General features: G+C 45.5%; 1 protein-coding gene across 1 annotated transcript in view; it reads right to left on the bottom strand.

Annotated features, from left to right (window-relative positions):
* The window catches only part of LOC115176384 (triple functional domain protein), a 137,424-nt gene that overhangs the window by 99,374 nt on the left and 11,857 nt on the right, over positions 1 to 26,193 (bottom strand). Inside the window, exon 2 of the mRNA XM_029736387.1 lies at positions 24,853 to 24,909. Within this exon, the coding sequence (XP_029592247.1) occupies positions 24,853 to 24,909 (57 nt within the window). The remainder of the gene's footprint in view (positions 1 to 24,852; positions 24,910 to 26,193) is intronic.

The following is a 26,193-nucleotide window of genomic DNA, read 5'->3' as shown; positions in this document are numbered from 1 at the left end:
AGGAATAAATAACTGGGGAGGCTTATCAGTCCTCTGGAAGAGGGGGAGTCAGGGGGAGTCAGCTGTCTGTCAGAGAGAGAGAATGAGAGGGGAGAGAAAGAGAGGGAGAGAGAAAGAAAGACAAAGAGGGGGTAGGGGGCAAATACTGGCAGTACTGGTTGGGTGTGTGAGGTGGCACGACAAAGATGGGTTGCGGGAAGATGGGTGGGATGGTGAGGTCGGTGCCCGCAGCTGCAAAGACATGGAAGCAGCAGCTGTGCCCTCCTGTTCTTAACTCCCCCCTTAACTAACCGACCCATTTCACCAACCCCCACCCCACATGCCAACACCTCTACAGTTTCCACAGAGACGCTCCTGCCATCCTGAGTTATTCAGGTGACCAGGGTGTAAACAGCCTCCGTTGTTTAATTATAACCCCTATTATACCACAGTGGGATTTAGCCTGGCTGCCCTATTCCACTGAGGCGAATCAAACCAGTTTCAACCCAGATCATGCCCAGCTCCTCTCACCTCACAACAGAGAGCCAAACACAGAGCCAGGAGAGAGAGAGAGAGAGAGAGAGAGAGAGAGAGAGAGGGAGAAGGAGAGGAAAGGAGAGAAAGGGAGAAGGAAGAGAGAGGGAGAGAGAGAGAAAACACAAGCTGATTTAGAGAGGCCTCCACAGAGTCACAGTGCTGCAAACTGGGCAGCACTGCACAGCAGCTGAGGCCAAATGATGGAGGTCAGACAATGGAACAAGTGCAGAACTCAGTGAGCTCTGAGAAGCCTATTCATTAGGACATTCTATGAAATGTAGCTTCGATTGTGAAGCCGTAACAAAAGCAACTCAATAAACCAATCGGAATTAAATAACACTCGACAACCAAGCACAGGGGAGAGAAAGGAGATTTTTTGTGGACGGTTTCCAGACAAATGCAATGTCTCCAGTGGTCTATAGAGAACGTGCCTTTTTAACGGTTAGCAGTTGGTACTTTCCTGATGTATTACACTAACAAATTCACAACAACAGACTATTTCGACAGCTTATTTCTAAGAGTGAATGTGCACCATGTAGTAGATACAAAAGGAGAGAACGCATGCTTTTAAAAATGGTTATGCAGTAAGCAATATTACCTGTATATAATGTCACATCCTAACCTTAGCACATTGTATAGTTAGCCTTGTTAGTGCATGTCTGAGTGGGCAGTATGGGTTGTAGAAGCTTGTGTTGTGGTCCTTGTGGCCTATCTAATGTCTAATGATGTGTGAGCCGGTCTGTGCTGTTGTGACCATCCCTGTCAGCTCAGCTGCTCTGAGGGAATGAGCAGTTGTCAGGCCAGAGACAGATGGGAGGAGAGATGGTAGAAGTCACAACTATACACACACGCTCGCGCTATGGACCCAGCCTAAATTCTTCACCACATTCTACAAGTAGGGCCATTAACAGCTGACTTCTCCAGCAGGAAGACCTGGGAGAGTTGATTGTTGGTACAGCATTGCACAGTGCCAGTTAGCTAATGAGCTACACTCATCTGCAGTCCCTTATGCATGGCAGTGTATGCATCTGATCTGCTCCCTGTTCTTTTTATGCCTGCTATGCTACATGTTTTTGTTGTGAGCCTTCCTATTGCCTTTTGAGGCACCAGCCATTGAGAGGAACCAATAAAGTTTTGTGTGGTGTTCCCTGAGGTGAACTTAAGGAGGAGGAGGGGAGGAGGAGGGAGCGGTAAGAGAGGAGGAGGGAGAGGGAGGAAAAGGAGGGGAAGAAGAAGAAGAGTGATTTCCCACTGGACTCAGATGACCTCCCACTGCGACTCACACTGCGATGATAGTTTGACCAGGGCTCAGGTCAAAGTGGTGCACTATATAGGGAACAGGGTACCATTTGGGACGCATTTCTAGTCTCTGATCAGAGTATTGGCAGCAGCTTTCTTACGTTGATACTAAAAGCCTGGCTCACATCCTCCCACGTTACCTTTCATTTCACTATGTTTTTGCAGATGCAGACTGGTGTTTTTATAAAGGACTGGAAGGTTTCTCTGTTAGGCAGATAGTGTTTTAGCCAAGTATCTCTACTGCTGTCAATGTTCTAATCCTCCTCAGTCACGACATTGGGATTTCTCCTGGTCTGTGTTCACATCAAGGATACATCCCAAATGGAACCCTATTCCTTATATAGTGCAATACTTTTGAAAAGGATCCTATGGGCTATGTAGGAAATAGGGTGCCATTGGGATGCAGTCAATGTCAATTCTAATGCAGGATCAAAGACCGGTCCCAGCACTCCACTGCTCATCACTATGAAACACCCACAGATACATCTTCCATATTCATGTCTTCATTGAATAATATGACACGGGGCCAGTTAACTCTCACCCACCTTATTACCAGACCCCGCACATTGTAAATATGGTACTGGAACTGACTTTTAAAAAATATTTCCTGCATATGCTTTGCTTAATTACTTACTTTATTGGGTATTTCATATTTCTTATTGTGTTTTTTTTCTTAAAATAATACATTGTTATTGATTACTGCATTGTTGGGTTTTGAGTTTGCAAGAAAGGCATTTCACTGTACTTGTGCATGTGACATTAAAACTTGAAACTTGAGACCAGCTGGATTTAAATAGTATCCCAAATAGTTTGATTGGTCTCTTTCTGTCAAAAGGATCCATTGACTAGACAATCCATGTCAGATAAAGAGCATGGGGCTAAACAGGGTCAACTTCCGTGCTAGTTCCTGCCCGAGCAATGAAAATAAACTGCTCAACATGGGCCACGTCTCAAATGCCCCCTTTTTCCTATATAGTGCACTAGAGCCCTATGGGCCCTGGTCAAAAGTATTGCACTATATAAGGAATAGGGTTCCATTTGGGATGTATCCTTGATGTGAACACAGACCAGGAGAAATCCCAATGTCGTGACTGAGGAGGATTACAACATTGACAGCAGTAGAGATACTTGGCTAAAACACTATCTGCCTAACAGAGAAACCTTCCAGTCCTTTATAAAAACACCAGTCTGCATCTGCAAAATACTGACACCAGCTAAACATAGTGAAATAAAAAGGTCATGTGAGAGGATGTGAGCCAGGCTTTTAGTATCTCTGTAACAAAGCTGCTGCCAATACTCCCATCAGAGACTATACTGGGTCTCAAATGGCACCCTATTCCCAGAGCCCTGGTCAACAGTAGTGCACTATGTAGGCAATAGGATGCCATTTGGGATGCAAGCAATGTCAATTCTAATGCAGGATCAAAGACCGGTCCCAGCACTCCACTGCTCATCACTATGAAACACCCACAGACACGTCTCCCATATTCATGTCTTCATTGAATTATATGACACGGGGCCAGTCCCCTCTCACCCACCTTATTACCAGACCAGCTGGGTTCAAATAGTATCTGTTTTCTTTCAAATCCCTCTTTGAGTGTCTGCCTGGGGTGCCAGATGGGTGCAGTTTGCCCTTTTGGGACTATTTCATTTGTTCCATTGAGCCAGAAAAGCTTAATTAAGTGCAGCTTAAGTATTTGAAAGAAAACATTTTTAATTATTTGTTACTTTTATTTCTTATTCTTATTTACTTACTTTTTTAAGGTATTTTAAATGTTTTGTATTTTTTAAACTGCCTTGTTGGTTAGGGCTTGTAACTAAGCATTTCACTGTAAGGTGAAATGTTGTATTTGGCGCATGTGACAAATAAAATGTTATTTGATTTGAAATCCTATTTGGACCCAACTACCTGAGGGGAATGACTGAGAAAGCTCTGCAGGTGTTACTACAGAGGGACAGTTGATATATGACAGACCATTGAGACATACAGCAGGTAATAGACACCTAAAGGTAACCCTGTCCCAGACAATGTTTACAGCAGGGTGAGGTCTCACCCTTGGGAAAACTCATGTCAGGCTCAGTAGAAGACTAGGCTAAGAACAGGCCTGAGTCGACCTAACAAGGCCTGTCAAGCCATTCACAGACCACCACACATACAAGAAAAATAACCCAGATGCATCCCAAATAGAAGCGTTTTCCCTTTATAGTGCACTACTTTTGACCAGAGCCCTATGGGGAATACGGCGCCATTTGGGATGCATCCTGTCTCTCTCACCAGCTGCAAACAAAGCAGATGACCTGGCATAGCAGCTAGCTAGCATACCAGAGGAACAGCCTGAATTCCTGTATTCTAGAAGTCAACAAGACAGCTGTACAATGTCAATGGAATTATGAATTATGAAAACCAACAGATAACAGTTTTGTCAGCCTCTTTCAGTCAATAGAATCGTTTGACTAGACAATCCATGTCAGATAAAGTGCATGAGGCTAAACAGGGTCAACTTCCATGCTAGTTCCTGCCCGAGCAATGAAAATAAAGTGTCCCAAATGGTACCCTTTTCCCTATATAGCGCACTGCTTTTGACCAGGGCCCATGTAGTGCATTAGGCCCTGGTCAAAAGAGGTGCACCATATAGGTAATAGGGTGCCATTTGGGATGTAACCATGAAGAAGAGGAAAGACAGCTAGCTAGCAGGAGAGTGTGTGTTCAATCCAAACACCTGCAGGGCTGTGAGTCTGTTAAAACCCTGCTGGTTCCTGTTTACAAGCTTTGGAGTCACAGCTTGCTCCCACAGGAACAACCATGGAGGGCTTTCAATAGTCTACTAGTCTACACACACACGCACACGCACACCACACACACACACACAAATAGGCGGCAATAGCCAGCTTTTGGCCAGTATTGTTTTTTTTAAGCCAAATAAATAAAACTGCCGCCAGCCCGTTGAAAAAAAATCCCATTGTAAAATAAGGCTTTTTAGCCTATTCATTGATGGAAATACCAGTCAATGTATATACATTTGACCGGTCATGCTTATCGGTCTATAGGTTAATTTGTATAATTTAGAAATAGCCACTGTCAATACCGTTGAAACTATTTCATTGAAGATGTTTTTATTTTTTTATAAATGGGAATATTTGTAGCTTCATTTTAGTAAATACCTACAGTCAACTTGTGCAATGAGTTAGGAGATAAAGAAGATTGCGTTCTTCATTTCACCTTTCACATAATTTTTCATGATGAACCTTACCAGTACTAGTCCCCAGTCACGTAGTGTTTATTTACATAGCATACAACAACTAGAGCCCGGAGCCTTGTGACTGTTGGCCAGCCAGGTGATCTAGGTGATCTAGTCACAGTATGGAATTCACAACTAAATGTTTGCCAGCTAGATAACTTCTAACTATTAAGTTAACTGTTTGAAAATGTGTGAAATGCTCTGCAGTTGTGCATTTGGTTTTCTAATTTAGTGGTTAGCTTCTTCCAAAATCATGTTTCACTTGGTAACAGCAGAGAATCCCCTCCTGAATCAAGAACGTCGCTGTCTAATATTTGTTTTGTGTGAGTGCAGCAAGCTGTGAGTAGCATTTTAGAGTTACTTGTATAACTTTATGAGCTGGGATGTCTGTCCTGCAAATATGAGCGGAAATCTGTCAGACAGCGTGAGAGCTGCTGCTACAGCTTCTCAAACAGCTCATTAGTTGCTGCTGGAGTTAAACATGCTTTTATAAGCCCAATCATTGCGTAACAATTCTAAATGAGATTGCGTGTTAACAACAGTTTTGATGGCCACAAAAAAAAGCTACTATTTTTATTTCCCAACTGGTAATTGAAGCGCACTTCCCATTCGCCATTCAAGGGCATACAGTCGTGGCCAAAAGTTTTGAGAATGACACAAATATGAATTTTCACAAAGTCTGCTGCCTCAGTTTGTATGATGGCAATTTGCATATACTCCAGAATGTTATGAAGAGTGATCAGATGAATTGCAATTAATTGCAAAGTCCCTCTTTGCCATGCAAATGAACTGAATCCCCCCCCAAAAAATTCCACTGCATTTCAGCCCTGCCACAAAAGGACCAGCTGACATCATGTCAGTGATTCTCTCGTTAACACAGGTGTGAGTGTTGACGAGGTCAAGGCTGGAGATCGCTCTGTCATGCTGATTGAGTTCGAATAACAGACTGGAAGCTTCAAAAGGAGGGTGGTGCTTGGAATCATTGTTCTTCCTCTGTCAACCATGGTTACCTGCAAGGAAACACATGCCGTCATCATTGCTTTGCAGAAAAAGGGCTTCCCAGGCAAGGATATTGCTGCCAGTAAGATTGTACCTAAATCAACCATTTATCGGATCATCAAGAACTTCAAGGAGAGCGGTTCAATTGTTGTGAAGAAGGCTTCAGGGAACCCAAGAAAGTCCAGCAAGTGCCAGGACCATCTCCTAAAGTTGATTCAGCTGCGGGATCGGGGCACCACCAGTACAGAGCTTGCTCAGGAATGGCAGGAGGCAGTGAGGCGAAGACTTTTGGAGGATGGCCTGGTGTCAAGAAGGGCAGCAAAGAAGCCACTTCACTCCAGGAAAAACATCAAAACATCATCAAAAGGTACAGGGATTGGACTGCTGAGGACTGGGGTAAAGTCATTTTCTCTGATGAATCCCCTTTCCGATTGTTTGGGGCATCCGGAAAAAAGCTTGTCTGGAGAAGACAAGGTGAGCGCTACCATCAGTCCTGTGTCATGCCAACAGTAAAGCATCCTGAGACCATTCATGTGTGGGGTTGCTTCTCAGCCAAGGGAGTGGGCTCACTCACAATTTTGCCTAAGAACACAGCCATGAATAAAGAATGGTACCAACACATCCTCCGAGAGCAACTTCTCCCAACCATCCAGGAACAGTTTGGTGACGAACAATGCCTTTTCCAGCATGATGGAGCACCTTGCCATAAGGTAAAAGTGATAACTAAGTGGCTCGGGGAACAAAACATCGATATTTTGGGTCCATGGCCAGGAAACTCCCCAGAACTTAATCCCATTGAGAACTTGTGGCCAACCCTCAAGAGGCGGGTGGACAAACAAAAACCCACAAATTCTGACAAACTCCAAGCATTGATTATGCAAGAATGGGCTGCCATCAGTCAGGATGTGGCCCAGAAGTTAATTGACAGCAAGCCAGGGCGGATTGCAGAGGTCTTGAAAAAGAAGGGTCAACACTGCAAATATTGACTCTTTGCATCTTCATGTAATTGTCAATAAAAGCCTTTGACACTTATGAAATGCTTGTAATTATACTTCAGCATTCCATAGTAACATCTGACAAAAATATCTAAAGACACTGAAGTAGCAAACTTTGTGAAAATTTATATTTGTGTCATTCTCAAAACTTTTGGCCACGACTGTATAGGCAATGGTAGGCAGGCTTCAGTGCATCACACACCACTTTGCAATGAGCTGGAGGCAGTAGCTGGTGCATTTTGAAAATATATACTTAAATGTTTGAAACCTGAACGTTTTACTTCCTATTATGAGGCATGTCTTACATTGCTTCAAAGTAAGATCCGACCATAGAAACATAGAGGCAATTATTTTATAAAGACTTATGCCGTGGAACCAGTAGCCTATTTCTCTCATGTTCGATTGGTTTTCAAATCTGCTTTATTTCATTGTCTAGCAGTTAAATTAAAATGCTGCCGGTCAAATGTCAGGCACCACATTTTCCTTACGAAAACCCTGACACACACACACATACAGAAACAAACACGGAGCTTCTATCATAAAACAATAACGCATGTTACTGCCAAATCGTGTTATTTACCAGTACATTCAGAATGAGTCTTGTTATAGAGGCTTTTTCTTTCACAGATGCAATCAGTGCTGTTGTTTATATTTGTCCAGTCAGCACAGTGAGAGAGTGATGAATATGACATCTTGTGTTACTGCATGTGTGTCCTGGTAGGTAGCCTACTGGTTAGAGTGTTGGGCCAGTAACCGAAAGGTTTTTAGATCAAATCCCCAAGCTGGTAAAAATCAGTCTTTCGGCCCCTGAACAAGGCAGTTAACCTACTGTTCCTAGGCTGTCATTGTAAATAATACTTTTTTTCTTAACTGACTTGCCTAGTTAAATAATGGCTAAAATACTGTATGTCCCTGCGTGTGTGTTGCACATCCAGTGGTGCATAGACCAGCGTTAGTGTTTATGAGCTCATGATATCCCTGTGCAAAGACAGACCTGGGCCCACTCCAGCTCTACCACTGAATAGGTTTTCACTAGACTTGACAAAAAAAGAGCCAGTCCTCTGAATACACAGACTGGACACCAGAATACATCTCATGTGTTTTCCTCTGGATGGAGGGTCACATCCTATGTCCTAACACTGTTGTTGTAGAGCTGGAAAGTCAAACACTCCTTTTGTAAACAGTAGCTTTCCAACAACAGCCTCTATCTGGTGGAATATCAGATGGCCACAGCATAACAACAAATATGGAAAACAGCCAGCTAGAGCCACACTATTGGCCATCTGTATGCACTAGTGAGCCTCCTCTTGACTGAGAGTGTGGACATATTTAAAGCACCACAAAATTAGTAAAAGATTGCACAGCTATTTAGATCATTGCCAATTGGATTTTCTTTCTCGGTTCTGCTGCAGATCCTATCCCAAGGACTAATCTGCCAGCTGTTTATTTTGGTCGAGCTGAGAGCTCTCCACTATCTTTTACATTGCAAAACAGGCCATGCAGTGGGAAAGAAGCTGTAGTTCCTAATTTTGGATGTTCTGCTGCTCTTATTTGGCTAATTGTAGGTCTTTTGGAGTTAGGTTTCCATTCAAACACAGCGCATAACCACATCTGAATTTGTACTCTGACTCCACCCCATCTTTGAATGGAAATAAGACTACAGTACCATGGCTTGGAAAAAGCCTCTCCTTCCCAGTCACAGTGCTAGACAGCCAAGCATTTAACATTGAATTAAGAAGCTAAATGCAGTGTAAGGGCAGACCGTGCCCCCTTCTTTCCCCAGCGTTTACTAACACATTCAAACTGTCCTCCTCAATATTGTCGCCTGTCACCAACATCCGGGTAACCAGGGCAAAGAGATCTCAAGGATACACGTCATGTGAATAATGTGTTTATGTGAGACAGAAAGAATCACTGTCCACATTACCATTCTAGAACTGTGTTAAAACCGGGTCAAAAGTAGTGCACTATATAGTGAATAGGGTGCCATTTCAGATGCAGCCCAGCGCCTGGTTCCTGCAGTCCGTAGTCCCTCCCTCCCAGTCCAGCAGGTGTCAGTGCACACTGCCCAGTCAGTCACAGTGAGGGCACAGGCACACCAGGCAGGGAGGGAACCAGCCCCAAATCCTACATCCAGTCTCCACTGCCCCCAGGGGGGAGAAAGGAAAATAGGGGACAGCTTAGACGAGAGGTCACCTTCCGTTGATTCTTAATGTTATTATACTGAGTGAACTAATGTTACAACATGCTCAGTGGTATGGTAAAGGTCTGCAATTCCAATTCATATTCATTATACTGCTGTTTTCTCTTCCTGACTTACTTGGCTTAAACCTCCACCATGGCTCTCCACATGGCTTGAATAAAGGGGGGTTATTCATTAGACCTACACCTAACCTTCCACACTGTAATTTCTTTATAACAGAGATTAGACGATCAACAGCAGAAAGGCACAGCAGAAAGGCACACTCACATCCTCACTACTAGGGCCTTAATGCTACTTGACGGAACTGACAGGGAAAGGGACACACCTGCCAGTCTGTCTGTTTAGAGAGACTAGCGAAGAGCTGACCCAATCCAAGGCTTACCGTAGAGGAGCAAGGTATTCATAGGGCAAAAAACTATTTCAATGGGGATTCTACATTGAACATGCTTTTCAGTCAAGGAAACTTGACTTGTCCAGGAAACCAGCCAATGGACTCTAGCCGAAAACTCCCCCGAGCATATTTTTATATATATATATTTTATTTAACTAGGCAAGTCAGTTAAGAACAAATTCTTATTTACAATGATGACCTACCAAAAGGCAAAAGGCCTCCTGTGGGGACGGGCCTGTGTTTAAAAATAAAAATATTGGACAAAACACACATCACGACAAGATAGACACCACAACACTACATAAAGAGAGACCTAAGACAACAACATAGGATGGCAGCAACACATGACAACAACATGGTAGCAACACAACATGGCTGCAGCACAACATGGTAGCAGCACAAAACATGGTACAAACATTTTTGGGCACAGACAACAGCACAAAAGGCAAGAAGGTAGAGACAACAATACATCACTCGAAGCAGCCACAACTGTCAGTAAGAATGTCCATGACTGAGTCTTTGAATGAAGAGATGGAGATAAAACTGTCCAGTTTGAGTGTTCTTTGCAGCTCGTTTCACTCGCTAGCTGCAGTGAACTGAAAAGAGGAGCGACCCAGGGATGTGTGTGCTTTGGGGACCGTTAACAGAATGTGACTGTCAGAACGGGAGTTGTATGTGGAGGATGAGGGCTGCAGTAGATATCTCAGATAGGGGGGAGTGAGGCCTAAGAGGGTTTTAAAAATAAGCATCAACCAGTGGGTCTTATGACGGTATACAGAGATGACCAGTTTACAGAGGAGTATAGAGTGCAGTGATGTGTCCTATAAGGAGCATTGGTGTCAAATCTGATTGCCGAATAGTAAAGAACATCTTCCCGCTCGTGAGCACCCTTACCTGCCGATCTATAAATTACGTCTCCGTGATCTAGCACGGGTAGGTTGGTCATCTGAATCAGGGTTAGTTTGGCAGCTGGGGTGAAAGAGGAGCGATTACGATAGAGGAAACCAAGTCTATATGTAACCTTAGCCTGCAGCTTTGATATGTGCTGAGAGAACGACAGTGTACCATCTAGCCATACTCCCAAGTACTTTTTTGAGGTGACTACCTCAAGCTCTAAACCCTCAGAGGTAGTAATCACACTGGTGAGGAGTGGGGCATTCTTCTTACCAAACCATATGACCTTTGTTTTGGAGGTGTTCAGAACAAGGTTAAGGGCAGAGAAAGCTTGTTGGACACTGAGAAAGCTTTTTTGTTGAGCATTTAACACAAAATCCTGGGAGGGGCCAGATGAGTATAAAACTGTATACTCTGCATATAAATGGATGAGAGAGCTTCCTACTGCCTGAGCTATGTTGTTGATGTAAATTGAGAAGAACGTGGGGCCTAGGATCGAGCCTTGGGGTACTCCCTTGGTGACAGGCAGTGGCTGAGACAGCAGATGTTCTGACTTTACACACTGCACTCTTTGAGAGAGGTAGTTAGCAAACCAGGCCAAAGACCCCTCAGAGACATCAATAATCCTTAGCCGGCTCACAAGAATGGAATGGTCTACCTTATCAAAAGCTTTGGCCGTCAATTAAAATAGCAGGACAACATTCCTTTGAATCAAGGGCAATGGTGACATCATTTAGGACCTTAAGGTTGCAGTGACACATCCATAACCTGAGCGGAAACCAGATTGCATACCAGAGAGAATACTATAGACATCAAGAAAGCCAGTCAGTTGATTATTGACAAGTTTTTCCAACACTTTTGATAAACAGGACAAAAGAGAAATAGGCCTATAACAGTTAGGATCAGCTTGCATCCCAAGCGTTCCAATGTTCTACCTACCAACCTTTTTTCTGTAGTCATCACTGTGTTAGAGACACATACATACGACAGCCTCTTGAAATATTAAACATTTTAATGCCAGTGCACTTTTTCTCAACAGAAATGTCCATCATACTTCATTCCTTTTCACTCAGGCCTGGCTAAGCGGTAGAGATCTGAAACAATCTATAAAAATCCAAAAATCTAATTGACAACATAATGGTGCAGGCCTGTGTGTATCTTCTGTTTGGAAGAGTTATTACAATTATCTTACAGATCTGTCAGTTACAAATTAAACCATGGCAGTAAATATTCTTACAATCTGTTGAGTCAGGCACCCACTTCTTCGCCCTCAGATTCAGGCAGAAGGGCGTTTACGGTCTGAGTGCGTTATCTGGGCCAAAATCAAAACTCCCTCCAAGCCTCTTTATACAGACTAGTTCTGCTTCATGGGTTGTGGTGTCCAGACCAGATGAGAGCCTTGCATCGTAGCTAGCAGCCAGGATGCCTTTGGATTACCTTAGCCAAGATAATGGTAATAGTGATGGCATGGTACTGGAGCAGGTCCAAGTCGACACAGTCAGAGATTATGACCTCCTCAGAGGGGCTGAGCTCTTTCTGTTCAGTTACGCTGTCCTGCCCTTTGGACAGGCTCAGTCTACAGCTATCGCTCCCCCAGAGGGACAAACAAGCCACATCACACCAAATCCTCACAGCACGGTGAGATAAATAAAGCATAACAACTCTACCCCCCCCCCAAAGCCCCCACCCTAAAAGAAACATAGCCTAAGTAACACATCTACGACAATAAACAACACCATTGCCCTCATCATGTCTGCAGCAATTCATTTAAAATGTTTATAAAATAGTCAAAAATAATTTCTTAGTCATTCAACACATGACCACCTGCTTTGCTTTCAGCTCGGTGACCTAATTTGCCACTAGAGGATGAAATGAAAGGACCCATTATCTACAGGGATCTCTGAAAGGAGAGGAGAGCAATGGCGGACAAACAGTATCAAGTGTCAGGATGAAAGGAAGACTCCCAACACCCAAGGAGAACATGAAGACTGACCAGACCAATCCATGTTCCAAACTAAATGACATAGGTCATGTTCAGTAGGGCACACTGTAGCAAAACGTTTTGAAATGGAAAACTAAAATAAGTGTTTCTTATTGAATAAGTGCAGGTAGTCGTTCCCCTGCTTCCCTCCGTTTTGAAAAATTTTCTCCCTACTGGAAAGTGACACAATCATATTAACCTCACGATAACTGAGCTAATCCCGTTCTGATGAGCACAGTCATAATCAGCCAGTTGTAAAAACGACTGGTACAAGGGCAGCAACTACAACTAAACAGATGAATCATAGACAAATACATTACAATAGCAGAAATAAACAGCTATTTGAGAATGTCCTGATTCAGCACCGACTGACTCCATAAATAGGCCGATGTTTGGTGAAGAAAGAAGAGAGACTCACTAGCCATGCAACCATCAGGGATGAGAATATCATTCCACAAGGTAGCTACTTACAGAGTCCTGTGGAGAGAGTCTGCATGGCCATGTCTTTTCCCTTCTCACACCATTCAGCTCATGAACAAGTCAGGTAGCAGCAGAGAGGAACGGCTCTCACTAGAATAGCTTTAGCTCCATGGACCAGGGCATCAGTGAGGAAGGATGGTGCTTGCTATCTGCTATCTTCTGTGTTCTCCCCAGTGCTCTGTATGAGAATGTCAACAGGCCCCTGTGCTAAGAGCTTTAGAATAGAACCAGCCAAGCCCCATCCATCTCCCTTTACATTACAGTCAGTGCATCACCACCACCACCTCCACCCAACCCAATCTCTGGACCATTAGAGCTAGCTCTGCCTTCTTATTGGTTGGTGTAGGGGAGGAGGGCCCTTCCAGAGGTCCTCTCTCACATGCATCAGTGCTCTCTAGCAACAGAACCGGCAGTGTTCTCTCTGAGGTTGTGTCCCGTCCCTAGTCCGTCCTCTGAGGTGTGTGTGTATGCGTGTGTGGGGGGGGTGTGTCTCCCCCTTGAGGGCACTGCCATCAGGCTGTGTTTGTCTCTCTCTCTCTCTCTCTCTCTCTCTCTCTCTCTCTCTCTCTCTCTCTCTCTCTCTCTCTCTCTCTCTCTCCCGACTACAAAGTACTGTGAAAGGTGTGTTATGTTGTAACTTGTAACAACTGCAAGCCAGTACATTAATTTCAGCTAAGATCCAGCTTTCCTGGAACAATGTTCCTTTTGGCAGCGCACCACATTAACTCATCTACAGTAATCCATTCATACTGACCACATTGCACTAAAGAGTCAAATCCACAGGTAACAAGCTAATCCAGAGGAAGTGGTAACCTAGTAACATGGATGTGTTTTGGGTAAACTAATAATACACCGGTTGAGGTTGCTGTGGCTGGAACGAAGTGTGATGATGAGTTGCCCTTCCTGACACCCAGTGGATAATGCATTGTTCAGTCTGATTGAACCAGGCTAACACAGAGAAAGTGAGAAAGTGAGCAGAGGCTCAGTGGCAGGGTGTATTAATAGGCAACCTGGATCAGTACCATGCTGCCTCTCTGTCGCCCTGCCAGGACGCTGAGTCTCTGAGTCTGATCTGAGACCAGTCAGTGTTTGTCTTCATCAATTCATCAACAGACCAGGACTATAGTCTCAATCAGCAATAATGGACGTTTGAACCACAGCAAGGCCTGTGTTGTCTCTGTATGAAAAGACTGTTGGTTTCTTGCAAGTCATTTGATTACTTATATATTATTATATATAAGGCTCAGTGGAGTCAAAAACTTGATTTTCCTGTGTTTTATATATATGTCCACACTATGAGGTTGGAATAATACTGTGAAATGTAAAAATATATAATAATGCCATTTTATTGTAATAGCTATTTGAAAAGACCGCTGGAGTTATGGCATGCCTGGTGACATCACCAGGCGGTCAGTTAGTTAATAGACTGCTGCGTCGAGGCTGCCTATTCCTTTATGACATTAGGTGATGCCTAATGCTGTCCGTAATATGGATGTGAGCTTTCTAAATCCATTAGCTTGATGAGAAGGTAGTAAATGGTTGTGCTTTCACTGTCAGTTTTGATTTGCAGTTTCGCTGCTGTAGCTAGCTGCAGCTAAATACTGTAACAGGCTCTGCTAGCTGGCGCTGACTGGGTCTTTCTCAATATTTGCCACATGGGCTTTTATTCGCATTCTAATTCTGCAGATTAAACTCAGAACTATCCTTCGTCCTGTTCGAACCACACAGTGTGGTTCGTCCTCCCGTTGGAGCTCTGTCTGAATAATACTACCCATGTCCTCCCGAGTGGCGTAGTGGTCTAAGGCACTGGATCACAGTGCTAGCTGTGCCACTAGAGATTCTGGTTCGAGTCCAGGCTCTGTCACATCCGGCTGTGACCGGGAGACCCATGGGGCGGCGCACAATTCGTCCGGGTTAGGGGAGGGTTTGGCTGGCAAGGATGTCCTTGTTCCATTGTGCACTAGTGACTCCTGTGGTGGGCCAGATGCAGTGCACACTGACACAGTTGCCAGGTGCACGGTGTTTCCTCTGACACGTCGGCTTGGTTGGGTTGTGTTTCAGAGGACGTATGGCTCTTGACATTTGCCTCTCCCGAGTCTGTATGGGAGTTGCAGCGATGAGACAAGACTGTAACTACCAATTGGATACCATGAAATTGGAGAGAAAAACTAGGGAAAAATAAATAATAATAATAACCATGGACGGGGCTGCTACGGTTGGCTCAAACATTCTGATAGATCCTAATTCCCAATGACCTCCCATGCTTTGGTCTGTTTTAACCAGAGAAGGAAGTGGTTTCTGGAGCTCATTTGATATTCTGTTATACTCTGCTCCACAGAGAGAGGCCAGGGTAGGGAGGAACTAAGGGAGGGGAGGGGTGGGGAGTTGGGGGGAGGTGGTGACACGTCAGCTTTCATTACTGCTCATGAATTACTTCCATGTCCCTTGCGTATGAAGACGCACGGAGGCAGTTAAGGAGTGGGAAGGGAGAGACTCAAGCAAGCAACTGCTCACAGGCAGCGGCCCGGAAGCAGACGAGGAGAGGAGGAGAGTGGAGGCATGTTAACTTAACAATTAGCATTAAGACTGGTTGTAATGGAGTAAAGAGCACTATTAGGTGGGCTGTGGGACTGGGTCTGTTGTGTTGTGCTGAAGGCAGGAGGGACAGGGGGACAGGGGGACAGGGTAACAGGTAGACAGGGGGGGACAGGGGAGCAGGGTCGAGGCATCATACAGGTTGTCACACCTCCTACTCTTTGGGGCCAGGGGGTGTAGGGGTGTAGGTGTGGCAGAGTGGGGCCAGTTGGACCCCTGTGGTGTATGACATGGAGACAGCTGTGCTGGGTCATACAGTCAGGGGAGTAAGGGAGAGTAAAGGTGAGAGCAGTGAGCAGCCTCTAACAGGATCATTATGAGGTGCTGGGCTTATAATGGTACAGCTTGGATCCTCACAGCAACGGTAGAGTATCATCAACAGCATCATCTTCAGCTAAGGATGGCGGCAGATGAGATTAAAACTGAGATGGATGTTAAAAGACTGAGAGAGAGAGAGAGAGAGAGAGAGAGAGAGAGATGTGTGTGTGTGTATATATATAGAGAGAGATGTGTGTGTATATATAGAGAGAGAGATGTGTGTGTGTATATATATAGAGAGAGATGTGTGTGTATATATATAGAGAGAGATGTGTGTATATATAGAGAGAGAGATGCATGTTCACAGGTGCATGTTCATTAATTGTTTATGGTTCATTGAACAAGCATGGGAAACAGTGTTTAAACCCTTTACAATGAAGATCTGTGAAGTTATTTGGATTTTTACGAATTATCTTTGAAAGACAGGGTCCTGAAAAAGGGACGTTTCTTTTTTTGCTGGTTAAATAAAGGTGAAATAAAATGTAAAAAATAAAAGAGGCATTACCAAGGTACCTATTGAGATGGGATGATAATCTGCTAAGGTTCTTCTATTGTGCTACTGACCAATAGGAGTCATCCTGAGTGGCACAGTGGCCTAAGACACTGCATCTTACTGCAGGAGGCGTCACTACAGTTCCTGGTTCGAATCCAAGCTGTATCACATCCGGCCGTGATTGGGAGTCCCATAGGACGGCGCACAGTTGGGCCGGGGTAGGCTGTCATTGTAAATAAGAATTTGTTCTTAACCGACTTGTCTAGTTGAATAAAAAATAACCTTCAGTGATTTGTGCTGAAAAGAATTTAAAGACTCTTCTGCATTATAATGTAATATAGCATTATAATCAGTTATTTGTTGATGCTGTTTTCCATATTACAAAAGCTTTTCATTTTCTAAATGACATATTCTGTGTATTGTGGGAAAGTGTAAGCAAAATATCTATGCGGCTTTTGCAGCATGCCTTGCTGAGTGTGGTGATATTGACAAACTGTCGTCCAGGACTTTTATCTGGATGCAAACAGAGAACCAAGCTGTACTGCTGCTGTATAAAATAAGATATTTATGGAAATAGGGTTCTCCATCTGCTGTATATCGCTCCCTGCCGCGTAACAGAGAACAGTGGACACACTCTGGACTCGTTCTGTGTGTAAACATGAGACTTAATGGTCCTCAAAGGGATTTCCTGGAATTGCTCTCAGAATAAAGATGGCAGCCAGAGACGTGTCTCTGTTCTTACTTTAGGGAATCCTAAAGTCCTGCTGCGCCATGTGAGATGTATTTGGCTGTATGTACAGTTGAAGTCGGAAGTTTACATACACCTTAGCCAAATACATTTAAACTACATTTTTCACAATTCCTGACATTTAATCCTAGTAAAGATTCCCTGTCTTAGGTCAGTTAGGATCACCACTTTATTTTAAGAATGTGAAATGTCAGAATAATAGTAGAGAGAATGATTTATTTCAGCTTTTATTTCTTTCATCACATTCCCAGTGGGTCAGAAGTGTACATACACTCAATTAGTATTTGGTAGCATTGCCTTTAAATTGTTAACTTGGGTCAAACGTTTCGGGAAGCCTTCCACAAGCTTCCCACAATAAGTTGGGTGAATTTTGGCACATTCCTCCTGACAGAGCTGGTGTAACTGAGTCGGGTTTGTAGGCCTCCTTCCTGTTCTTCGGCTTGCAAGTCTCCCCCTTTTTCCTCCAAACATAACAATGGTCATTATGGCCAAACAGTTCTATTTTTGTTTTATCAGACCAGAGGACATTTCTCCAAAAAATATGATCTTTGTCCCCATGTGCTGTTGCAAACCGTAGTCTGGCTTTTTAATGGCGGTTTTGGAGCAGTGGCTTCTTCCTTGCTGAGCGGCCTTTCAGGTTATGTCGTTATAGGACTCGTTTTACTGTGGATATAGATACTTTTGTACCTGTTTCCTCCAGCATCTTCACAAGGTCCTTTGCTGTTGTTCTGGGATTGATTTGTACTTTTTGCACCAAAGTACGTTCATCTCTAAGAGGTATGACAGCTGTGAGAGGTATGTGGTCCCATGGTGTTTATACTTGCGGACTATTGTTTGTAAAGATGAACGTGGTACCTTCAGGCGTTTGGAAATGACTCCCAAGGATGAACCAGACATGTGGAGGTCTACAATATCTGAGGTCTTGGATGATTTCTTTTGATTTTCCCATGATGTCAAGCAAAGAGGCACTGAGCTTGAAGGTAGGTCTTGAAATATACTGCTCAAAAAAATAAAGGGAACACTTAAACAACACAATGTAACTCCAAGTCAATCACACTTCTGTGAAATTAAACTGTCCACTTAGGAAGCAACACTGATTGACAATACATTTCACATGCTGTTGTGCAAATGGAATAGACAACAGGTGGAAATTATAGGCAATTAGCAAGACACCCCCAATAAAGGAGTGGTTCTGCAGTTGGTAACCACAGACCACTTCTCAGTTCCTATGCTTCCTGGCTGATGTTTTGGTCACTTTTGAATGCTGGCGGTGCTTTCACTCTAGTGGTAGCATGAGACGGAGTCTACAACCCACACAAGTGGCTCAGGTAGTGCAGCTCATCCAGGATTGCACATCAATGCGAGCTGTGGCAAGAAGGTTTGCTGTGTCTGTCAGCGTAGTGTCCAGAGCATGGAGGCGCTCCCAGGAGACAGGCCAGTACATCAGGAGACGTGGAGGAGGCCGTAGGAGGGCAACAACCCAGCAGCAGGACCGCTACCTCCGCCTTTGTGCAAGGAGGAGCAGGAGGAGCACTGCCAGAGCCCTGCAAAATGACCTCCAGCAGGCCACAAATGTGCATATGTCTGCTCAAACGGTCAGAAACAGACTCCATGAGGGTGGTATGAGTGCCCGACGTCCACAGGTGGAGGTTGTGCTCACAGCCCAACACCGTGCAGGACGTTTGGCATTTGCCAGAGAACACCAAGATTGGCAAATTCGCCACTGGCGCCCTGTGCTCTTCACAGATGAAAGCAGGTTAACACTGAGCACATGTGACAGACGTGACAGTCTGGAGACGCCGTGGAGAACGTTCTGCTGCCTGCAACATCCTCCAGCATGACCGGTTTGGCGGTGGGTCAGTCAAGGTGTGGGGTGGCATTTCTTTGGGGGGCCGCACAGTCCTCCATGTGCTCGCCAGAGGTAGCCTGACTGCCATTAGGTACCGAGATGAGATCCTCAGACCCCTTGTGAGACCATATGCTGGTGCGGTTGGCCCTGGGTTCCTCCTAATGCAAGACAATGCTCGACCTCATGTGGCTGGAGTGTGTCAACAGTTCCTGCAAGAGGAAGGCATTGATGCTATGGACTGGCCCGCCCGTTCCCCAGACCTGAATCCAATTGAGCACATCTGGGACATCATGTCTCGCTCCATCCACCAACGCCACGTTGCACCACAGACTGTCCAGGAGTTGGCGGATGCTTTAGTCCAGGTCTGGGAGGAGATCCCTCAGGAGGCCATCCGCCACCTCATCAGGAACATGCCCAGGCGTTGTAGGGAGGTCATACAGGCACGTGGAGGCCACACACACTACTGAGCCTCATTTTGACTTGTTTTAAAGACATTACATCAAAGTTGGATCAGCCTGTAGTGTGGTTTTCCACTTTAATTTTGAGTGTGACTCCAAATCCAGACCTCCATGGGTTGATAAATTGGATTTCCATTGATTATTTTTGTGTGATTTTGTTGTCAGCACATTCAACTATGTAAAGAAAAAAGTATTTAATAAGATGATTTCATTCATTCAGATCTAGGATGTGTTATTTTAGTGTTCCCTTGATTTTTTTTAGCAGTGTACATCCACAGGTACACCTCCAATTGACTCAAATGATGCCAATTAGCCTATCCGAAGCTTCTAAAGCCATTACTTTTTCTGGAATTTTCCAAGCTGTTTAAAGGCACAGTCAACTTAGTGTATGTAAACTTCTGACCCACTGGAATTGTGAATTATAAGTGAAATAATCTGTCTGTAAACAATTGTTGGAAAAATTACTTGTGTCATGCACAAAGTAGATGTCCTAACCGACTTGCCAAAACTATAGTTTGTCTATCAAGAAATTTGTGGAGTGATTGTCACGCCCTGACCTTAGAGAGCCTTTTTATTTTCTATTTGGTTAGGTCAGGGTGTGATATGGGTGGGCATTCAAGTTTTTCTATTTCTTTGTTTGCCGGGTATGGTTCCCAATCAGAGGCAGCTGTCTATCATTGTCTCTGATTGGGGATCATACTTAGGCAGCCTTTTTCCCTCCTTAGTTTGTGGGATCTTGTTTTTGGTACTGTGCTATTTGCCCTAGTGAACGTTACGTTTTCGTTTGTATTTGTTTTGTTTTTGGTGTTCATTTAATAAATTAAAATGTACGCCTACCACGCTGCACCTTGGTCCAATCCTTCCATCGACGAGCGTAACAGAAGATCCCACCACCAAAGGACCAAACAGCATGGCCAGGAGGAGCAGGGATCCTGGGCTCGGGAGAAAAGGGAGTGGAGGACATCATGGACATGGGAAGAGGTTATGGCAGGGGACAAGACCCTGCCATGGAAGCAGGCGGAGGAAGCGAAGGAGGATCAACGGCGACTCCGAAGTTCACGACCACGACGGAAGCCCGAGAGGCAGCCCCCACAAAAAATGTTTGGGGGGGGGCACACGGGTTGGTCGGCGAAGCCGAGGGGCAAGTCTGAGAGCGAGGAGGAATATTGGGATAGACTGAGCAAGAAGTATTGTGAGATAGTTGAGGGGTGATGAGGTAGAGTGGATGCATTGGTGTCTGGAGCAAGACAGTCGCCGTGAGGAGCGTGGGACCAGTCAGGCACCATGTTTTGCGGAGATACGCAATGTGTCTCCAGTGCGCATCCACAGCCCGGTGCGTTCTGTGCCAGCTCCTCGCACTTGCCGTTTGAAAGTGAGCATTCAGCCAGGACGAGTTGTGCCGGCTCAGCGCTCCTGGTCTCCAGTACGCCTCCTCGGTCCAGGATATCCTGCGCCAGCTCTATGCACTGTGTCGCCAGTGCGCCGTCACAGCCCAGTGCGTCCTGTGCAAGCGCCCCGCACTTGCCGGGCTAAAGTGAGTATCCAGCCAGGACGGGTTGTGCCAGCTCTACGCTCCAGACCTCCAGTGCGCCTCCATGGTCCAGTATATCCTGCACCGGTTCTACGCACCACGTCTCCAGTGCGCCTCCACAGCCCAGTACGTCCTGTGCCTGCTCCTCGCACTCTTCCTGAAGTGCGTGTCCCCAGTCAGGTACGTCCTGTGCCTGCTCCCCACACTCGCCCTGAGGTGCATGTCACCAGTCTGGTGCCACCTGTCCCGGCTCCATGCACCAGGCCTCCAGTGCGCCTTCCCAGTCCAGAGCTTCCGGCGACAGTTCCCAGTCCAGAGCTTCCGGCGACGGTACTCAGTCCAGAGCTTCCGGCGACGGTTCCCAGTCCAGAGCTTCCAGTGACGGTTCCCAGTCCAGAGCTTCTGGCGACAGTTCCCAGTCCAGAGCTTCTGGCGACGGTTCCCAATCAGTGGCAGCTGTCTATCATTGTCTCTGATTGGAGATCATACTTAGGCAGCCTTTTTCCCACCTTAGTTTGTGGGATCTTGTTTTTGGTACTGTGCTATTTGCCCTACTGAACGTTACGTTTTCGTTTGTTTTGTTTTCGGTGTTCATTTAATAAATTAAAATGTACGCCTACCACGCTGCACCTTGGTCCGATCCTTCCATCGACGAGCGTAACAGTGGTTGAAAAACGAGTTTTAACGACTCCAACCTAAGTGTATGTAAACTTCCTACTTCAACTGTTTGTTTAATGACAATAGACCATAGGCAAATGGTTCACATAGTAAATGTCTATTGTTGTTACTCACTTCATACTGTATGATCGTATTCATCTCAGTAATACAGTCTGAGGGAGTGTGTGAGCGAGAGCTAGCGAGCCTCTCCTCTCCTCCTGCTTTCAACAGACATGAAAGGAGTGCTCTCATGTTTTAATGCATGGCCTATCGTAGCCCTCCTACGCCCAGTCCTCCTAGTCCAGTCCTCCTAGCCTAGCCCTCCTAGCCTAGCCCTCCTATCCTAGCCCTCCTATCCTAGCCCTCCTAGCCCAGCCCTCCTATCCTAGCCCTCCTAGCCCAGCCCTTCTAGCCCAGACCTCCTAGCCCAGCCCTCCTAGTCCAGTCCTCCTAGCCCAGCCCTCCTGTCCTAGTCCTCCTAGCCTAGCCCTCCTATCCTAGCCCTCCTAGCCTAGTCCTCCTAGCCTAGCCCTCCTATCCTAGCCCTCCTAGCCTAGCCCTCCTAGCCTAGCCCTCCTATCCTAGCCCTCCTAGCCCAGCCCTTCTAGCCCAGACCTCCTAGCCCAGCCCTCCTGTCCTAGTCCTCCTAGCCTAGCCCTCCTAGCCCAGCCCTCCTGTCCTAGTCCTCCTAGCCTAGCCCTCCTAGCCTAACCCTCCTATCCTAGCCCTCCTAGCCCAGCCCTTCTAGCCCAGACCTCCTAGCCCAGCCCTCCTGTCCTAGTCCTCCTAGCCTAGCCCTCCTAGCCCAGCCCTCCTGTCCTAGTCCTCCTAGCCTAGCCCTTCTAGCCTAGCCCTCCTAGCCCAGCCCTTCTAGCCTAGCCCTCCTAGCCCAACCCTCCTATCCTAGCCCTCCTAGCCCAGCCCTCCTATCCTAGCCCTCCTAGCCCAGCCCTTCTAGCCCAGACCTCCTAGCCCAGCCCTCCTAGTCCAGTCCTCCTAGCCCAGCCCTCCTGTCCTAGTCCTCCTAGCCTAGCCCTCCTATCCTAGCCCTCCTAGCCTAGTCCTCCTAGCCTAGCCCTCCTATCCTAGCCCTCCTAGCCTAGCCCTCCTAGCCTAGCCCTCCTATCCTAGCCCTCCTAGCCCAGCCCTTCTAGCCCAGACCTCCTAGCCCAGCCCTCCTGTCCTAGTCCTCCTAGCCTAGCCCTCCTAGCCTAGCCCTCCTATCCTAGCCCTCCTAGCCCAGCCCTTCTAGCCCAGACCTCCTAGCCCAGCCCTCCTGTCCTAGTCCTCCTAGCCTAGCCCTCCTAGCCCAGCCCTCCTGTCCTAGTCCTCCTAGCCTAGCCCTCCTAGCCTAGCCCTTCTAGCCTAGCCCTCCTAGCCCAGCCCTTCTAGCCTAGCCCTCCTAGCCCAGCCCTTCTAGCCTAGCCCTCCTAGCCCAGCCCTCCTATCCTAGCCCTCCTAGCCCAGCCCTCCTAGCCTAGCCCTCCTAGCCCAGCCCTCCTATCCTAGCCCTCCTATCCTAGCCCTCCTAGCCTAGCCCTCCTATCCTAGCCCTCCTAGCCCAGCCCTTCTAGCCCAGACCTCCTAGCCCAGCCCTCGCAGCCCTCCTAACCCAGCCCTCCCATCCCAGCCCTGTCACCATAGCAGGTGTGATCTCTACTGACAGCACAGGCAGAGGTTTGGCAGCGACCAAAGACAGGCCCTCCTCTGGAGAGCAGATATTTTTCTGTGTGTCGGTCTCTCCCACAGGAACACAGAACAGAGCAGAACTGCTCCTACTGATCCTGATCCACAGCAAGCCCCAATTAAGGGAGAGACAGTTCTGTGTTCTGCTGGGAGATTATAGTAAGGTGTAGCCTATACACTTCAATTACACACAATCTTACACTTTCTGTTCTGCTAAGATCTTCCAGAAAAAATGCATTGCTATCAGTAAGAAAGACAGGCAAAGAATGATCATAATGTTTGCCTGAAAGACATACTGATGTTCTGTATTAGACTGATACAAGCATATCAATATGGAAAGAGAATTGTAATTTGCTCACAAGAACATGGCACCTAGTGCACATGGTAGATTTTTGGCCACCAGCAGATGGTAAGCTAAAATAATCATGACATAACATAGCCTACTTCTCCAACCTACGTAGCATTTAAAATATCCAAAGGGAATTTTCAGCAGATAGAAAAATGTTTGGTCAACTTTATTGAATAATTCACACATTACCGTTATCCCCTCTAGCCAACACAGTCTATCTTTAGTAAGAGCAGAGTCAGCAAATATCCTAATTGAAACTCATTATTAACCCTATATAATTAACTTGGCACCTGAAACACCTGCAAATTAATGTGTAGCCTCTAACAGATTCATCATAGTAGATACAAATGTGTTAAATATTTCACTTCCCCTAACAGAATGTGGAAAACCACCGATCAGTAACCAGTCAGTCTAGGTGTGAAGTTTGGACAGTGTGTTTTTAAAACTTAGGCCTTCTGAACATAAAGAACACGGAGGCCGTGATGGCATTCAGTTAATAAGCAGGTGACAGTCCGGTTGACCACGTCCCAACTAGTCAAGTGCGGTGAAGTGTAGCCGTGTGTGTGTGTGTGTGTGTGTGTGTGTGTGTGTGTGTGTGTGTCTGCCTATGTCATCTTGTTGAGAAATAATCAGGTCAGTGACCAGTTAGCCATGAAGAATGTCACGGGTGAAAACTCTATCCTACATTAACCTTCAAGACACCATGTAGAACCTAATAGGAAATGACTACACACAAGAAAGCATCATGATGAAAAAAATACATCGGTAGGCTCTGATGGCACTGAGTCAGTGATGAGGACCTTCAGTTAAACCAGACCCTATGTACTTAACTTTCACTCTCAATCAGCTGGGGTGCACTAAGAGCAGGTCACTGTCAACAGCAGCCATGTAATATACTATATATAGTAGCTGTGTATGTACAGTATACCCATGTACCCGAGCAGAGAGATAAGGGGAGCTCAAATGAGAGGTCATTTCATCTCTCTCTCTCTCTCTCTCTCATGACGAGATATGATAGGATCTGTTTCTGTTTCTTCCCCAAACCTGACCACAAACAGGCATAAACAGATATCTGAGAGGGTATCCCAAAGCAAGATGTCACGTCATACGCGTAGCACAATTATACAATACATTCCGCAGACAATGCAAAATAATGAAGTAAATAAATTACCTGCTTGTTGACTGGGTCCATCCAGTTTGGGCTCACATTTTGAAAGAGGGAGAGAATCTAGAAAAATGAAGATGAAAAAAAATAGTCAGCGAATGAATGTAGTGGCCTGGCTTTGAGAATCTCTTCCGACCTTGAGCCTGTGATTATTGCCTACAGATGAGAGGACAAGGAAGAGCTGCTTTGATCCCAGTATCTGGCTAGTCAAAGACATGAAACAGCATGAGACATGGGCTGTGTCCCAAAGGACACCCTATTCCCAATACAGCAGTAATGCGTTATACAGGGAATATTGTACCATTTGGGACGCAAACAGAACTGAACAAGAAGCCACCAAATGACTTACAGCTGACAAACTGATACAGGAATGAATCATGATATAGAACTCCTGAGTGGGAATCTGTAGATCTTTCTACCGCCAACCGCCTGAAAAAAATTATATATTTGAAGCAGAATGCTGGATAATTCACCTGGAGTCATTAAAGTTAAACAAAGTCTGTCATCATCTGCTCTGATTTTTACAGTGGCACATTACAGTGGGTTAAGTGAGGCTTTCTCTTCATTCTGACTGAGACTGACTCACTTCTATGCCTATGACAGTACTGTGGTGTTGTGGGCTGTTGGCAGCCCTGTTTTCTTTCTGGGTCATCCATCTATGGGATAGCTCCAGCTTAGCTCTACTTTGCCTGCTTCTCAAAAGACAAACCAGCATATGCTGCTGCTAGGGATTAAATGGGCGGCGAACTGCAGTGGCTATTCGATGTTAACGGCATTGTGGATTTGATGTTAAGCTATATTAAGCTCACAATTAAAGTGTCTTGAAGACATCCGACGGGGAATTCACATGATGATGATCCAACAGAAACCTCCCCCATCCACTCCAAAAAAACCTTGCCTTTCTTTAACTAACACTTATTCATTAAATGCACTTACTGTGATAATGTGGTTGTCTCACCTAGCTATCATCAGGTGAATGCACTAACTGTAAGTCACTCTGGATAAGAGTGTCTGCTAAATGACTGAAATGTAAAAAAAAAAAAATGGAATGTAATTATAGACTAGAGGGTCCTCTGCTGTGAGACGAAGCCTTAGGTTTTGTAACTGGCATCTTACATTGTAGCTCTGGCATCCTACTCTTGCCTATTCACCTAGGGGCTTTCAAACATGGAAATGGCTATGAGTTACAGTCAATTACACATATCTAACTATCCAGGGTATGACATCTAAAAGTGAAGCAAAAATATCTCTCATACAAACAAGCACCAACTTGAACGGGGTGAATGAGATAGACAATATTGTATTATGTGGATTTTAGTTTAGTTTGCTTGTTTTTATACAAATCTG

Source organism: Salmo trutta, chromosome 37 (assembly GCF_901001165.1).
Source record: "Salmo trutta chromosome 37, fSalTru1.1, whole genome shotgun sequence".
NCBI lineage: Eukaryota > Metazoa > Chordata > Actinopteri > Salmoniformes > Salmonidae > Salmo > Salmo trutta.
Note: the sequence above shows the minus strand (reverse complement) of the source record. Positions and strands in the feature narration are given on the sequence as shown.